An 18,166-nucleotide genomic window follows, 5' to 3' on the forward strand; every position below is an offset into this window, starting at 1 on the left:
TTATCAAACAAACGCTTGCAGAATAAAAGCACTTCAAATGTTTAATGTTAAGGAATCCAAACATTCAGAAGTACTTCCTATTCCTAATATTGAGAGCAGCATAAACTATTTTCAAGCACAGGTTTGGTAACCTCCTTAGTAAAGGAAACCAAAGGATTTCAAATTTGGTCGATCCTACAGCATGGCACCAGCCTACTGGCTTTTATAAAAGAGAAGTTAGCACTCTAGTTCTTTCTCGACCTCTAAGTATTGTGGGAACCTGCTGGTGCTTTAAGAGGGCGGAGAGATATTTAGCACTTACTCCTGATTGGCTAGTTTTTGACCGCTCCCGGAAGTCACGATCTCTCGCATGTCTGTAGTGCAGGTTCTGTGACCTGGTGCGCTGGTTGGAAAGACCGAGGCAATGGGGCCTCTGCCCACCGGCCCCCGCTGGTTGCTGAGAGCTATCGCAGCTAGACGCCATGTCCTCCGGGGGTATGCAGCGGGTCCAGGGGACGCCATCAAGGCTGTGAGAGTACGCTTCGCTCCCAGCCCCACAGGTATGGGAGGGTGAATGCAGTGAGCGGGGTAAGGACCGGGAACAGAGGGCAGGTAATCGGGATAGTGGCTGGGGGCATGGGGGAGGAGTGTGGGAAGGGACTGGTGCCCCATCTGTAAATATCCTGCCCTTTCTGTAAATGTCCTACAGCCGACAGCCAACAAAACATGCATTACACGCTTAATCTGTGTAGTGAAATGTTGTTTGTGTTTACATTCCAGATTTTCCTTACTCTTGCAATCCCTAGCAGTATTTACATCTTCCAGGATGGTGTGTCTCTGTAGTTTTTTTCTTGCACCATAATACTCGCATTGTGGGTCGTGTGAAAATTACTTAACTCTGTGTAGCTGGATGAGTTTCGATATGGGTGGACTAGGATTGGGAGCTGTGAAGTTTAGGCCAAACACCGTCTAAATTTCTCACTTTGCCTGTCAGTGGGTCGTAAAGTTATTCGGAACATCAGGGGCGGCCGACAACTAGTGATAGTGGTGGGGCGGGCAAATGAGTAAGGGTAGGTGCAAGGAGGGGGTCAATAAAACAAATAAAATAAAAGTAACTTAACTTGCTTGCAAAGTGACGTCCTCCTTGCTCCGGTTTCCGTCTTCTGTCCAGGCTCCAATTCCCTTAACCAATACTGGTGCTGCTCTCATGTTGTTAACCAGCATGACCGAAGCGCCAGGATTGGAGGGCGCAACCTCTCTTCGCTCCCGAGGGCACTGGAGGCCTGTGCTTGCTCTGAACCCAGCTGCCTAAGACAGTTGGGTTAAGAGGTTTAAATTGCGCATGTCTCTCTGGCTGTCGAAGGCCGGTTGGCCAAAGGGACATGCACACTTTTAAATAAGTGCACAGGCATCCCACCATTCCTCCCTGCTGCTGGCACTTAGGTAGCCCTGCCCTATCCTGAAACTCGGTTCAGGTCAGAGGACAAAAAAGAAAATGGTGATAAATTAACTTTATCAACATTTTATTTTTTACTCTGGGCAGTGTCTGGGGGCATTTTTAGCAGTGGGGCGACGCTCCTCCGCTATAACAGAGGAACCGCCCCTGCATCCAATCCTTAACCTTTCTGCAGAGCGCATAGAATAATGGTCAGGTGTGCCAGTTGGAATTGTGATTATATACAAAAGTGTGCAAAGTAGGTATAGGGCTAAAGTAAAACAAAATGCAGTGCTTACATGTGAGTGGGTGCCTTGTGTGTAGGTGTGGTGAAGTGAAAGAGATGGAAGGAAATATATGCAAGGGAGAGACAAAAAGTGCTTAAGAGGAAGGAGGTGAGATGTGAGATAAGCAGATTGCGTGTTTCGGAAACATGGAGAGAAAAAGAGAGGCTGCAGAAGACAGTGGTGAGAAGAGGATTGGTTGAGACACTTCAAAGACCACTGCACCTGTCACAGACCATAGTAACACTTAATTGAATTCACAGTCTCCTTAAAAAGTTTAAATTACTTTGTCTGTGTGTTTATATCACACATGTTTTATGATCGTCCAGAGTAGGTGCCTGTTGTGGTTTTATCTGTGGCCCTTTCTGTGACCCCTCCAAAAATCATATCAAAGGATGCCACTGATGGAGTGCCTTGATGTCCTGAAAAGTAATACAAGAAAAAGAGGGAGTTTTCCCATCTATCCCCACGTAACTCTGGGCACTAAAGAACAAACTCAAAATTGTAGTATACCGCAGGGACAGATTTGTGTACGATACATTAAAATCATCAATTTTCACTGGATAATGAATTAATTTTACATAAATCAATGGGTTTATTTAAATAAATCTCTCTGTGGTATGCCACAATTTTGAGTTTGATATCCTTAAATGACAGGGCGGTGGCTTGCTGTTTGGGTTTGGGGAGGCATTGCTGCAGCTAAAAAAGCCTGCAGAAACCCAATTTCTGAAATTGTGCAAACAAAACAAAATGAAGGTAGCATTAGCATCAGGTGTTGTATTGGTAGGCTATGCGGGGTTTCTCCTTGTAGGAATTAACTAAACAACTATTCGCAGGAAATTTATAAAAGCAGAGTTACAGGACCATTCGCCTGAACAAAAAATATTATGCAAAGTAAGTTAAAGTTGGAAAACCGTGCAAACTTCTTAAAATGTGAAGTTTTGACAACTTCACCAAATACTGTGAACGAACGCAGAAACGGAGCCCATCCCTGATTTGAATAGTTTATCTAGTGAAAGTTGGCATTGTTGTTTGTGCCACAAACATTTTGTGCAAAATATTTTGTGGACTTTTGATGGTCAGTCATCCTCCGACCTATGTTCCAAGCAGGTCCTTTGGCACACTTGCTGCTTTCTAGGACATTTTCCTTTGTATGAGACATAGTGCATTGCATTGCTAGCTTTGTACAGACACAAGGATACAGTTACTAATCTTTCTTGCAATGCAGGGCAGCAGGCAGAGTTGCTGCATTGCGTGAAAGCGAGAGGGCAGAAATGCTCCACATATATACAAAGATATGGAGTATTTCTGCTCTCTCCTTGCGCTGGTGCGCTATGTGCTGCTGAGCGCCAGCTCAGGCACACTTGCGCCATAGTGCAAGAGTGCCTGCATTATAGGCAGATTTGTTTCTGTGCAGGAGGGGACACCTTCCTGTACAAAAGGAATCCTTAGAGGCATTTTCCACTTTCTATGTGTGCTTCAGAATGCTGCACATGTGGAAAGAGGAAATAACAAGGAGAAATAAAAATATTTCTTCTCGTTAAGCTTCACTTCAGAAGCATAGCCTTTTGATTAAATTGTCAGTTTACAAGTATTTGCAAATCTGGGAATGCGCCAAAATCCATGGGTGGGTGCATGGGAACACCCATGCTCCACCCATGGAACGCTTTCCGAGTTGAAATGTAACATAACAAAGAGCAAGCAGCTGCCTTGCAATACATTTCTTTACAAAGCCACACAAATCAGGCCATGCACGGCTTTGTAAATATTACCTAAGCCTTTCCGTTGTCCTTAGTCGCCTTACATGACGCACGGATAACGCAAAGGCTTCATAAATATGGTCCTAAGTGTAAAACCTACCAAAGCAAAAACACAACAACTTCCTACCACATCAAATGCAAATAAAATAGGGCCAGCATTTCAATTTCTCTAAAAAGGGTGTTGCATCTTGAATTTCATTTGTTAAGGTGCTGAAATAACTAGACTAAATTAGTTTATATAGAAATAGGGAACCCTATGATTTAAACAAGGTGGATGCTATTCTAAGGCAAATAAATTGGCTGCAGTCCTTCTAAATTCTTTTCCTCGTATAGAATGCTTGCAAATGTATTGGTTCTTAAAAGGGTCACCGCAGCAAAACTTCAGAGTTTTATTACAAAATCGAATTAAATCTGAACTTGGACATATTTTAACATTCACCACCCAAAGGCCTCCCACACAAGAATTTAAATTCATGATACTCATTCAGTGATAAATGAGCACCTATTTCTTTATAAAACGGCTACCTAGAGACCAAGGCGGTGGGTGGCCAAGTTGTGTGTGTGTGTGTTATGGTTTTCTTTCTACATATTAATTTTGAAGTAGTTGGTTTGAAAAAGCCATCCTCTTCAAAATGAAGCTAGCAGTGGGCACTGATTTGAATTAAAACGTTAAGGGTTACCTTCCATGAATAAATTACTGATCAAACAATGCACAATGCTGCAGGCTGTTGGATTCTTGCAATTCTGGGGCTACATCCCTTACCACATAATTAGGGATTTACAACATTTGCCACACATTTCCAGGAATCTTGAATATGGCATGCAGCTAATAATCTCCATGTGTGCTCGTTTTTTGCTTAGGGTTCCTCCATTTGGGTGGTCTTCGTACAGCTCTCTACAATTACATTTTTGCCAAACAGCAGAGGGGGAGCTTTATCCTTCGACTGGAAGACACAGACCAAAGCCGCCTGGTGCCCGGAGCTGCCGAGGCCATCGAAGATATGCTGGAATGGGCAGGTAATCTAGCACTTGTAGCTGGAGCTCAGTGATTGGCTCACCCGTTGTCTTTTCATTTAAAGCCAGGAACGTTCCAAAATATGTTTTGTTTGTCTGGTCCACAAATTAAAGGGGAGATACATAGAAAATAAAATAAATCCAGATTCCATTACTTATGGCCTCAATACGAGTTTGGCGGTCCCAATGCGGGATCACCAAACTTGCGGGGAGGACGCCATCGCCATGGTGGTGGCGTCCCTGCCGCCCTATTACAATGTTCCAGCCGCTCTGATTGGCGAGAACATTGTAATAGAGCGTTCCTGCCGATCAGTCCAACAGGAACAGTGCTACAAGATAGCAATAGGCTCCTTTAAAGGAACCGAGTGCTATCTCGTAGCACAGAGGGGGCCGACCATCACCCTCAGAATGCGCACTGTCTGCAAAATGCATTCCAAGGGTGCTGGGCAGGGGGGGGCCCCTGCACTTGTTCTCCACCTGCCTTTTCATGGTGGGGGGAACCACCATGAAAAGGCTGGCGGAAAGTGGGGTTGTAATCAGCCAGGTGGCACTGAGTTCAGCGCATCCCTGGCTGACTATAGCCAAGACCGCCGTCAGCCCGTCAGGAATCATGTTACCGGCAGGGGTGGTGGTCCCCTGGCGAGTCTGCCCACCACGGTATAATTGGGCGGTCGGACTGCCCGGAGAGCGGCAGTCCAACCGTCAACGCGAGTACCCCACACTCATAATGAGGCCCTTAGTATTGCATCCCAACAATTAAGATGATTTCATGTCTCATTGAAATATTATTCCTTGCAGGACATGAGAGCTATTGTGTGGGCGGTGCCAATATTTCCTCCCACTCTGGATGAGTTCACAGTTTTTCCTGCTCCCGATGTGCTCCACACTTTCTTGCACCACCAATGATGCTCTTATGTCCAAAACATTGCTATTGACACCATTTTATGAAAATTGTCTACAAATAGATCTCAGTATATACTCCTATATTACTGTTAAGAGAACTCAAGCACTGCAAAATTGAGAATCGTCAGCGATAGATCAATAGGCCCTGTAGTGACTGTTTATCAGAGGCAAATAGGACCTGTAATGTATTTTTGCAATGCATTTGTTTTAATCTCATGATTAAACCTCTAAGTAAGTGATTGTTTTGTCAAATATATATATAAAAGGCCACTGTTCGTTATTGAGCACCTGTTAATTAATCTACTACTAAGGGTAAAACCAGCATGTTATAGGGTCTAGCCTGTATTGTGGTGGCAATATAGCCTAAAGCTCAGTGAAAATGAGGCTGATTTGGGTGAGACTCCTGCGTCCTCATTTAAATCCTTTCATTAATCCTGTCCAACTGGGCACACCCTGATGGATCACTAATTGCTGCACCCCACAACCCCCAGGTGCCCTGTTTCTCGGATTTGCGGCAGAGGGCCGTGGACACTTCTATGGTGCACGCGGCCTAACTGGTGTCAGCAGCCAGGGCCTGGAGTGAAGACCCCGCTGGTTGCTGTCGCCTGGACCTGTTGCGGCCAGGGCTCGCGGCCTAGAGTGCAACAGTGCGGAGGAGGGAGTGCCGGAGGAGAGCATGACAGGGGTGGGAGAAGCCATCTCCCTCTGCTATGGCGGTGCGCAGCCTGGTAGTGCGGGCGCACCCGCGTGGTGTTGGAGTGCAGAGGGTCCCAACTGGTGTCAGCAGCCGGGGCCTGGAGTGAAGGCCCGGCTGGATGCTGCGGCCCAGACCTGTTGCAACCTGGGCTCGCGCCCTGGAGTGTAGAAGGCGGAGGAGGGTGTGCCGGAGGAGAGCACGGCAGGGTTGGGAGAAGTCATCTCCTTCTGCCGAGCAGTGCGCAGCCCGGGTCTCCTGGGCTGGAGTGCGGATGCGCCCATGTGGTGTCTGAGTGCGGAGGACCCTTGGAGGGGAGCGGCATGGCCGGGCTTGGAGTTGCCTGGTTCAGTGGCGGAGGACGCGGTGTGGCGACACCGGCTGCCAGGAGCTGCCAATGATGGTGCGTGGGCTTCGGCTTGGGGGGCCCTAGGTAGCGCAAAATTACCAGTGGCGGGGAGGAGACACTGGGCCCTGATGGTGTGTCTGGACCTCCGTCCCCGATAGACCCCCTGAAAGGCCGAGGGGGTGACACTATGTGACTGCAGACTACAGGTGGTCACCAGGATGTGTTGAACTGGTGGAGGTTGCCTCTCGCTCCCTGTGGCCTCTCCGGCTGTCAAATATTGACTGTTGCGCCCATTTGGGCCCCCACTGATGGGTAAGAGCAAGCGACCAGCCCAGTTGCAGGGCAATACCATAGAGTTATACACCACCCCTGCTTTGTCGGGGCAACGGGAGTCGCCTGACTGGGCGCGGGACTGATGTGGGATAGTAACCCCTGTTGTAGAGCCCACAAGACCTGAATTGTTGGCGGCGATTCAGGGGTCTAGAGAGGCCCTGGAAGGGAAGATTGATTAAATGGCGGTCAAGGTCAGTCTCCTCCAGGCGGACCTCTGGAAGGTATCCGACAGGGTGCACATCACGGAGGGCTCGATTTCAGAGCTGCAGACGGAGGTAGATACACTGTGGAGACAGATGGCGGAGGTTACATCCAAACCTCGGACCCTCGAGGACAAAGTGGAGGACACGGAGGGTAGGGCCTGCTGCAGCAACATCCGGCTTATTGGGTTTCCAGAGCGGGCTGAGGTGGTCAAACCAGTTGGACTGTTTCCAGTATTTGCGATTGAAAGGGCGCACTGTGCATTGGTTGCTCCCCCACGGCCCGGGGCACCCCGCGGGCCATCATAGCTCGTATACTCAACTATAAGGACAGGGATTGCATCCTCTTGGCCAGTCATGACATGGCGTCAGTTCACTTTGACAATCACAAGAATTCAATATATCCGGATTACACCAACAAAGTACAAGGATCCAGGAAGGGATTCTTGGAGGTCAAGGCCAAGCTGCGAGGGCTGAACATACGCTATATGCTGCTGTATCCTGCCCGGCTAAAGGTCTTTCATGGCGGCAAATCCCATTTCTTTGATATGCCAGAAGATGTGTGGAAACGCCTGGAGATATAGAACAAGGTACCTCGTGGGGAAGTGAGACCCTGGAGGAAGGACGATGGCACTAGGTCGACATGGAGGTCTCAGGAGGCTGCTGGACAGTTGGAGTTGTCACCTAGAGAGGGGGCGAATCGGACCAGGGTCGAAATCCAGGAACGATGGCACTGACACAACAGGATGTGATAACTTAGTCCATGGAGACGGCTGATGCGGATAGGGCGATGGTTGTAGACACTGGCACTTGACTGTACAACTGCTGGATATATTGTGCACGCCATGTTTGACTTGTTCTCCCTCCTTTCCTTTTTTCTTCCATCTGTTCTCTTCTGTCTGATACGGAGCTCCGGGAGGGGAGCGCAGATTCCCCCGGGGTGGGGAGGGGGTGCTGGTTGGGCTATGGATGCCTCGACTTGTAACATATGGTCATGGTTGGAAAGTTATATGGTTTTGGGGTGCGCGATAGCCTCTCGCCACTATTAGTGGTAGGCCATGTTTTAGTGGGAGGGTATTAGGCTGTGGGTCCTGACAACATGGTATTTTATTGATGAGCAGTGGTTATTGTTTCATTTGTTTTGCTGCCTGTCCAGGCAGGGAGGTGTTGAGTGTTTTGACTTGTTTCATTCTGCTCCTAGGTGTAAGAAGGGGCTGTGTTCATACCGTGCATGTGTGAATTCATACACATCCCTAATATTTGGAGGGGCATGGGAGGATGATGATTCAGGACTGTGAAACGGCCCACTCGGGCTGGGGGAGGATCGCAGATCATTATGGCAGAACGCACGAACATCTTGACCTGGAATGTCCGGGGCTTGAAGGGCTCCTCTGAACGTTTATAGGGTACGTTCATTCCTCTGCCATCATAAATACAAATAGCTTACCTACAGGAGACCCATTTAGTGGGAAAGGAGGTTCAGTGGTTGGGGAAGAAATGGAGGGGGCAGCTATACTCTGCAACTTACTCTTTATGCAAGAGGGGTTGCCATTTGGATCACACCTGGGGTGCCCTTTAGACACACCTATAGTGAAGCAGATGTGGAGGGTTCCCTATGTGTTAGTCCAGGGGATTCTAGATAGTAAAGAGGTTATACTGCTTAACACGTATGCACCCAATATAGATGATAAATTATTCTTCATGCATTTACGAGAGTTATTGTAGGGCTGTATAGGTACACCGATCATATGGGCAGGGGACTTCAATTGTGTTCTGGATTGCCGGACGGAGAGACACCCGCCCTGACGGGGCACTAAACTGCTTATTTCGACCTCGCTCGCAGCCGTTATGCATGATTTGGGGTTCAGGTGTAGCTGACAGGATTTACATCCAGAGGATCAGGAATTTACATGTCATTCATTGATGCATAACACTTATAGTCGCCTGGATCGTATATTAGTGAGTGGCATAGATCTGCAGTCCTTGGTGGAAGCAACACATTTGTGTCGGTTCCTATCAGATCACGTGCCTGTGTTGTTGGTGTTGCAGTGGGGACCACATGTTCAGCATGTCCGCGGTTGGCGCATGCCTCCGTATCTTTTAGCAGATCCAGCATGATGAGAGGCTATTGCGAGTGCGCGGACGGATTATCTGGAGTTTAATTGGCAGTCTATGACCACCAAGGCACTGGGCTGGGAGGCACTTAAGGCTGTCATGTGAGGGGCCTGTCTGTGTGACATGCAGCACCAACTGGAGGCAACCTTGGGGGCACAGGAACGCAGGCTGACCGTTCTGCAGAGCTCTGGGGAGACATCGCAGGAAGTGCGACAGGATATGCTACAAGTGCAGCACGAAGTGCAGTTGGCATGAGACTCATTAGACAGGTGCACGCCTAGGGCGTATCGTCAGCGATTTCATAGAGAGGGGGACAAGTCGGGGAGCTCCTTGCATGGATATTGAGATGGGAACACAACCTCCCCTCTATCCTGCAGGTCCGCACACTGAATGGGGGCTTTGTAACTGATTGACAGGATGTCCTGGAGGTATTTGTGGAGCACCTTCATGGAGTGTACAGTGCTGAGGGTGGCAGGTCCGCCTGAGTGGATTGGGGGTTACCTGGATGGAGTTGGGCTGCCTTAGTTGGCCCCTGAGTTGTGCAGGAACTGGACAGTGTGCTAGATGTGGAGAAACTGAAAGCAGCTATTAAGGCCCTCAGCAGATCCAGAGCCCCCGGTGGGGATGGATTTCCTGCAGACTTTTATCAAGCTTATTCTGCCACACTGGCAGGGAAATTGTTGGAGGTTTTTTAATGAGGTTCGGGAGGGCAAAATACTACCGCGTATCATGAGGGAGGGGTTTTATCTGTTTGTTGCCCAAGCCTGGAAGGCATGCGACTGACCTGTCTTCGTACAGGCTCCTTACGATGCTCAATACAGATGTAAAAATATTGTGCAAATTGTTGGCAACGCAGCTGTCGACAGTAGTTCACACCTTGGTTCATGAAGATAATTGTGGCTTCATGCCTGCCCATAGCACCACACTTAACATTCATAGACTCACTCATGTATTACACGAAACAATGGACTGGGCCTCTCACTTGGCATTAGTATCACTCAACTTGGAAAAGCGTTTGATACAGTGTAGTGGCCATACCTTACGGCTATGCTGAAGGGAATGGGTTTTGGTCCTGTCTTTTTAGGTGAGTGCACCTTTTGTATACCTGCCCTTTAGTTAAGGTTCGAATCGAGAGGGACTTATCAGAGGTGGGGAGGAGTACAAGACAGGGTGCCATCTCACGCCACTACTATTCGCCCTTGCTATTGAGCCACTGGCGATTTTGCTGCGTAGGGAGCTGGAAAGATAGGGTATTAGGCTTGGTGATTCTACTCATGCTCTCTCTCTATACGCGGATGACGCGTTGCTGTATGTCCATACCCCTTCCTGGGCGGTACCAGTATTGCTGGGGCTCCTTGAGGCCCTTGGCGTGGCCTCGGGTCTCCGAGTAAATGTTGGGAAGACACTCCTGTTTCCAATGGGTGGTGTGGTGGGGGTTCCGGCTGATCGATTGCCTGAGCTTTGCCTCTGCTGGGAATTGGAAGGTTTTCGATTCTTGGGTATGTGGGTGGCCCATAAGGAGGAAACATATAGAAGCCTCAACGAGGATAAGGTTATGACAAATCTCGAGGGGTCGGTGACATTTTAGAGTAGACTCCCCTTGTCGTGATGGGTAGGGCGGCTGTGGCGAAGATGGTTATTCTTCCGCGTTGCCTTTACCTGATTCAGAATGCCATGTTTCTGATCCGTTCCTCCTTTTTCCGGCAGTTAGTTTGCTTACCTCCCTGGTCTGGGCCGGTCGTCGTAGTAGGGTGGCATTGCCGGTTCTTAAACGGGACATGGAGGATGGTGGTCTCGCCCTGCCTGATGTGCAGCATTACTATTATGAGGCCCATTTACAACACACGGTGCGATGGCTGACAGTATCAGATAATTGGGCAAAGAGGTTGTTCCTTGGCATGTTGGGTGGTGCCTCCCAGGTGCAATTACTGATAAGAGGAGGAATGTCAATGGAGGGGACTCCTTATCTGGTGAGGCAGACCACGGCAATCTGGGAGGCGTCTGTGAGTGAAGTGTCGGGTGCGGCACCGTTCGAGAGGGAGCTTCGCATCTGTGATCATGCTCCGTTCAGGGTGATCGCTGATATGTCTATGTAATGTTGGAGGACAGGTGGCTGCCAGACTGGCGGGGATCTTTACCCCGGGGAGGTATTCATCGCATTCTCAGAGGCTTAGGAAACATTTGGGGTGGGGCCTGGCCAGTTTCTGCAGTATGCCAAGTTGGAAAGTGTGGGGTGGGAGGGATGGGTTAGATTGCCGGCTCCCTCAAAGCCATCCCAAGTGCTGGGAGGCTTGCTCCGATGGGGAGAGGGGGCACACCTCATTTAATTGTTCTATAAAGATGTCAGAAGTGATCAGGTGCTACCCCAGTGTGTGGCATGTGCTGCGTGGGCGAGGGAGTTGGAGGAACCGATAGCAGATGCGGGTTGGGCACAAGCGTGTATGTTGGTGAAGAAAGTGTCCTGTAATAACAGATTTAAGTTGCTCCACTTTAACGTTTTGCACCGCGCATATGTGACCCCCAAGTGTCTTAATCGAATAACTCCTGATAGGGAGGCAAAGTGCGCGAGATGTGGACAGTTAGGCGCCAGGTTTTTGCCCCTAGCCGGGGCATGCGGAGAGGTTCAGGGGTACTGGGAACAGGTGGTACAGAGGATAACAGAAGGGACTGGCATAGCGATACCCTTGACCCCAAAGGCTTGCCTTCTGGGAGTGCTACCTAGACTAGGGGTCGACAGATGCATCATAAAATGACCCAGCTAGTTTTGGTGTTAGCCAAGAGACGAGTGGCCATATGCTGGATGAGTGGTCGGGGTCCCCAGGGAGGCATCATGGCAGAGGGATCTCCTTGAATGGGGGGTGGCAGTGGAAGTGCATATGCGTAATACACACAGGAACGCTGAGGCCTCGGAGGCTATGGCGCTGTGGGGGGGGATGTGCGGACACCATTGTTGTGTTTTTCTATCTATGATTGTAACGTTTGCTGATGAATGGTGTTGCTGGGTGGGCTCTATGTGTGGTCGTTGGGTCAGCTAGGCATTGACGTGCTTTGAGTAGCAGGGGCCCAGCTCTGGTGGCTACGTGATCCAGCATGGTATGCACTCCCCTAGCCCATGCTCGGGCCTCTGAAATTGTTCCTTCATTGAATTACTCGACTCGACCACTAACTCAACTCTTTGTCAAAGCTCCATAAGTAAGTGATGTTGCTAGTAGCCAAACTAGTGATATGCACTGCTATCAATATTAGACGGGTGAGATGTTAAATCCCTTAGCAGAATTCCATCTTGTGGCCTACAGGTTTTGCAGATTTAGGTAATAAGTACATAAGTCCATAGAGCCACCTTATATATTACGTTGGAAAGTATTTGTATAATTACATATGCCAAGGAAAGAATCCACCACTGAGATTTGTTTTTAATGCTACAGTTGAATTACTACTAGCCAAACACATCATCTGAGCACTGAATACAGTTTTATATGTTTCAAAATAATACACATTTAAGCACTACAAATGTATCATATTTAGCAATTGTTTTGGAAACATCAGGCCACTTTGGCATTGGTGTTCATTGCAGAAATCAGTTTTTAGACTCATGTAAGTGCAAGGCTTGTTGTAACAAAAAACATACGCTACTTCAGTTATTGCTTATTTCACTGTTTTGACACATTCACAGTTTAGTTGTAAAATTGTTCTGTAATACGTTATTACCACATAAGTAATGCATTCTGACCAAAAACAAAATGCAAAAGCTCTAACAGATACTTGATGGTAATTCTGTTGTTAAAAGTACGCAAACGCTTTTGCTAACATTCTTATTGTGCCTTATTTTTCTGCTCAGTGGTGAAATGATGATGGTCATTGCTCAACTGTAAATGAGCCCTTAAGCTGAATTAAAGAATGAGGGTTCAGCGCACAGTAGTGCTGACTGAATTGTAATCCAAACCTTAACCTCTGAAAATTAATTTGACATAATTGAAATATTTAATAGTGCCAATCATTTTTAAGCCGTTTTCGGAACGACTTGTTCAGCATAAATGGGCAGGTTTAATGAATGCAAATAGGCATTTTCAATATTTTACTTTGATTTAAAGCTCAGTTTAACACTGTTCTCACAGATAAGGCAGTAATTTGTAAAGTGCTGTGTGTTTATTCAGCTCCTATGACATATCACACTGTTTTATGAGGGTATAGCACACCACCCTCGTCTAACTAAATCACTTGTTAGGCACTGTCGGGTTTTGGCTGATAAGTGAACTGAAGCAAGAAATTTCCAGTTATTTTGAGATGTAACATCAAACCCAGTAAATTCCAGTAGTACTGGGTGTAGTATTTTCCAGGTGCATTATTACTGGACTTTTCCAAGTTTTGTACCTTGGAGTTGGGGATAAGGTAGCAATATTGTACATTATCGCCCTTTTCAAGGGCTCTTGATGTGCTGTGTATTCCTCATATTAGTTACAAGTTCCACCTGGTTTCACCTCTGTGCAGAGGAAAAAGTATGCTATGACTGCACCATTCGCATTTGAATCGCAGTTACAGATCCAATCTCAATTGAATGGGGACCAATGTGTTCTGCCTCTGACAATGCAATTTAGCCAAGTGAGGAAGCACCACGACTCTAACTTGACTTTGCGCTCATCACCTCTTGCAATTATACTTGAGGAAATTTACAGAAGACTGCACTGTAGACATGGAATAAAACCTAGTGTAATAAGAGCATGTCTAAATTACTGTGGTCTGTTTATTATTTTTTAACCTTCTTTACACAACATTTTGAAGGTATTTTAAAGTGCACATGAATTTCAGAATTGTTAATAGAGAGATTTTCAGTAGCTTCCTTTGTGATGTTTGTTTATAATGGTACTTTATGCATAGTTGCTTGTAGGACTCATATTTTGCGATTCTGTGATCTATTCCTGAGTTTTTGATCAGCAGTGCACTTGACTTCTAGTCATTATAATCCAGACTTAGAATGTGAAGTGTGAAACTAGAAGTTTTTAATACAGTGCTTTTGTCTGAGAAGCAACTACTTGTGTTAGAATTGGAAACGTGAAACTGGAAGTTCCAAAGCAGTAGTTTTGTCTAAAAAGCAAAGACTTGTCTCCTGGGTGTCTGATACCATGAAGGTTGCTATGTTTCTGGGTACACTGAATGTTTATTTCTGTAGGAATCCCACCAGATGAAAGCCCTCGCCAAGGTGGCCCTCACGGACCATACCAACAGTCACAGCGCCTTCAGCTCTACCAGGAGGCAGCCAATTCACTTTTGAAGAGCGGCCATGCCTATCACTGCTTCTGCACCCCTCAGCGTCTGGAACTGCTGAAACGGGAAGCCCTCCGGAGCCGACAGACCCCACGGTACAGTGGGTCAGGGTGTTGTAAGTGTGGTAGCAAAGACTTGACTGATGCTTGTATTTTGTCTATCTGCACCAATTTACAAAATCTTAAATTATATTTCTGTGTTAATTCCGTTGTGCTAGCATTTTCACTTAAACATTCCATATGTTCACCAACATCTTGAATTGCGAGGAACTTCACATGTTTTGCCCATTACCTTGAACGGATTATCTTATTACTAAAACACAGCAACTGTAAAGTACAAAAAAAACAGTGCAGTCTTTATAACCCATCTCACGTCTATTCACCCTTCCCAGAGATTCCAGTATTTTACTTCCTTTCCTCTGAGTATGTATGCCCTACTCATTTACATGTGTATTTCTGTAAGCGTCAATTTGGCTAGTTCTAATTTTTTGTCAGCAGGAATATGAAACCCAATGAATGAGAGATAATGGCCGGTGCCTGGGTGGGCATAAGGCTTCTAGTCCCATGTTGTCCAGCTGAGGTTTCCACACTGTCAAAAAACTATTCTTGTAAATTTTTAAATGGTTTGAAATTCTTTTCATTGCCATTATTACCCACAGTTTTTTTTAGCCAGTTAAAGACTGCTGGCACCATCACTTATTTCCAAAAACCTGCAGTTACCATTTTGGCATATACCAACCATTGAAACTTGAATTTCCATCTCCTCGAAGTCGGTGCCTTACTCAATCCTGATCTCCAGTTGAAGGCTGTCTTTGATGGGTCTCTGTTATTGGGTCACCCCTGATGGCGTTTATATCTGCCATCTCTTTTATCCAAAAGGCTTGCATCCAAGCACAGTCCCACCAGATATATGCAGTCTCCCTCCCCTCTGTATCCCATCTAGCATTCCCTCACACTCGGGGAACTTCTGGTGCACCTTGTTTGACATCATGAACCACCCCATCATTACATTAGTTGAGGATTCGCTGTGTGCCACCAATTTGTCCTGTGCCAACACATTTCTTTTGTCCTTATGGCCCAAATTTAAAAGAGATCAATGAAGACCCTACATTCCTGGTCTTTTCATGCTGTAAAAATTTCCCCCCTCTAGACCTGATGTGAACTCACTGTTATTGTGTCAGCAATGGTGATGGGAAAGTGGTTAACCAATTCTTAATGGCTGGTGAGTCCCATATCTCCAGCAGTGTGCTAGTTATTTGTATGCAAGTCAGTTGTTTTGGCCCAGGGCTCTTCAGGTGGCAATACCATTTCCTACAAGGTCCTTCCTAACATGGGTTTGTAAATTGTCTAAGTATCTTAATGAACATTCCCTTATAATTCAGAGTAGCGTTGCAATGTAATAATGTTTTACTACTGTGAAACCTAGGCCTTGCCTACATCTGAATACTGTTGCCATCCTCCTCTCCAACCTGGCAAGTTGTCTCTGCTATCAAAGTCTAACATGGCCTTTTGAATTGACTGGAACATAGCATTCTGTATTCAGATTGGGAGTGCTTGAAAAGGATACAAGAGCCTAGGTATTCTGGACATTTTAATTGCCACTATCCCCCCTAGACGTGAGACACAAAGGTGCTTCCAGCTGTTCAAATCAATCTCTAACATGGTTGATATTTTGGTCTCATGAAGTTCACAAATATAGGGTGTAAGTTATGCCCCCAAATATTTAAATTTCTTCTCTGCCCCCACTCCAAAGGGAATGGAGTTCCCCAAAATCTCTCTGGTCTATTTCTCTAGACATATCGACAGGAGACTTGACTTGTCAGAGTTCACTATCTATGCTGACACTTCACCAAATGTCTGCAGTAGGTTCAGCACAGGCGAGACCACCTGCAACATCTTCATCCAGTAGGATCTCATTAGCAAAAAAGTGATTGGTCCTGCCAAAAGTCCTACCCAAAATCTCTGCTGCCTATGTACCATCACCCCAGGATCTCTTTGTTAAATGAGTATGAGAGGGGGCACCAACCACCTGTGTCTTACGCCTCTGTAAATTTAGAAGCTGCTTTAGGATACTCTGTTCACTGAGATCCTGGCATTGGGTTTCCATATATAAACTCATCACCATCTTGATACACATTTCTCCTATTCTAAACACCTCATCACCTTCACTAAAAACAAGTAGCTCACCCTGTTGGAAGGTTTCTTAGGATGGTGATCAGTCCCCTTGATGTTGTCAAATGTCCACCTGCCCTTAACAAAATGTGCCTGGTCTGCATATATATCATGCCTGGCAAAAAGGTAGTCGCAAAGGCAGAGTTTTCATGTATATCATGTTTAATGCATTTAAAAACACAATCTGCTGTTGATTGGATATTTTGTGATAATAGTGGTGACATGAGAGGCAAGGGTGTTGTGGAGTTAACCACATGTTAAATCACAGCTTGGTATTGTGAATAATTTCAGACTGTGTATGGCTGTGTGGACATCATCCTCTGTGACTGGTGCTGAGAGTGCCTCCAGCTGTTCTGCTGTCAAGGTGGGAATAGCAACCTGTTTAGAAAGCGGTCTTATCCATTTCCAGTTCCTCTCCTGGGGTGTACAGTTCCCGTAAAGTGCCACCCCATCTATTAGACCTTGTGTGCCCTGTTTCGCTTCTACTTCAGGCTGATAGCCAACAGTATGTGTGCTTTATTCCTCTTTTCATAGAACATTTGTGTGAAGGCCTTTTCTTATCTTTTAACTATCAACATGCTCATTTTCTCTTTGATTACTTACACTTTTGCACAACCCACCCTAGTTTGTGTTTGCTTAAGTTGTTGTTCTTCTTCTACCTTGACATCCTTTTCCAAGGTCTCCTGGACCAATGCTTTGTCTCCTTGGAGGCAACCCAGCCCCATCCTCATAAAGTGGCAATAACAAATTGGTGTGTGAATGGCTTAGGTGCTGAGAATCAAATTATTTATGATGTTGAGCACATTCTCCGCACTAGGCCCTGACCTGTTGGGGAGGGGGTGGGGGGATGCGCTGTAAGCAATTATTATATCACCTAAAAGTGGCACAGTTATTATTTCTAACAAACAGTTTGTGTATCTTTGTGCAGTGGACTGGAAGCACAAGGGGAGTGGATGGCTTAGTGTCTGGGTGCAGGGTTACCAGTCCCTATTCTCCTGAATCACTGAGTCTCTCTCAGGTTAGAAGTCATAATGCATTTAAAACCTGGAACAGAAGCAGGTGCAGTGAGGTAATGCTGTGTAGCGAGAATGCAGTGACAAGTGTCCATTCATCACACTAGGCAGCTTTGTAAGTCAGCAGTGTAAGTAGAAGAGTTGAATGATTGCAGAGTCTAAGATTCCCTTTTATCTTGTCTCTACTGCACAGGCTTCAGTGGGACCATTTTGTGATGTAATAAAGTTGCTGTTTCATCATGGCTCTACTGTGTGGCCAGTATGCATACAACATCTGTAGTGACATCTTTCTTCCCCTTGCTCTCCTTTGTTGTATAAGCTGTAAAGCGCACAAACTTCTTACCTTGTGCTATGTCACATGCTCTCCATTGTGCAGGCTGCTATGTAACCTAAGTGCTAACAGTCTACTCTCCTTTAGTCCATGTTGCAATGTGTTTGCTATGTGCTAACTGAACACCATCATTTCCCTGATGAGCTCTAAGGTTGCAATGAATGTAATGCTTGCATATTAACTCTCCTGAATTTGTTATGCTTTGCTACAAGTGAGTGACCAAACCTCGCTGGTAATATTCTTTTTGTGTCACGTCACTCCTGTTACACTATAATGTGACCTGTTTTTAATGATCGCCTATCACATCATTGTGTGCTCAATTC

General features: G+C 46.4%; 1 protein-coding gene across 1 annotated transcript in view; it reads left to right on the forward strand.

The window, feature by feature from the left end:
- The first annotated feature begins 318 nt into the window (after positions 1–318).
- Positions 319–18,166, forward strand: part of EARS2 (glutamyl-tRNA synthetase 2, mitochondrial) — a 37,066-nt gene continuing 19,218 nt past the window's right edge. The window contains exons 1-3 of the mRNA XM_069209668.1: positions 319–539; positions 4,320–4,475; positions 14,234–14,423. Of these exons, the coding sequence (XP_069065769.1) occupies positions 404–539; positions 4,320–4,475; positions 14,234–14,423 (482 nt within the window). The 5' untranslated portion in view covers positions 319–403. The remainder of the gene's footprint in view (positions 540–4,319; positions 4,476–14,233; positions 14,424–18,166) is intronic.

The sequence above is a fragment of the Pleurodeles waltl genome, chromosome 10 (assembly GCF_031143425.1).
Source record: "Pleurodeles waltl isolate 20211129_DDA chromosome 10, aPleWal1.hap1.20221129, whole genome shotgun sequence".
Lineage (NCBI taxonomy): Eukaryota > Metazoa > Chordata > Amphibia > Caudata > Salamandridae > Pleurodeles > Pleurodeles waltl.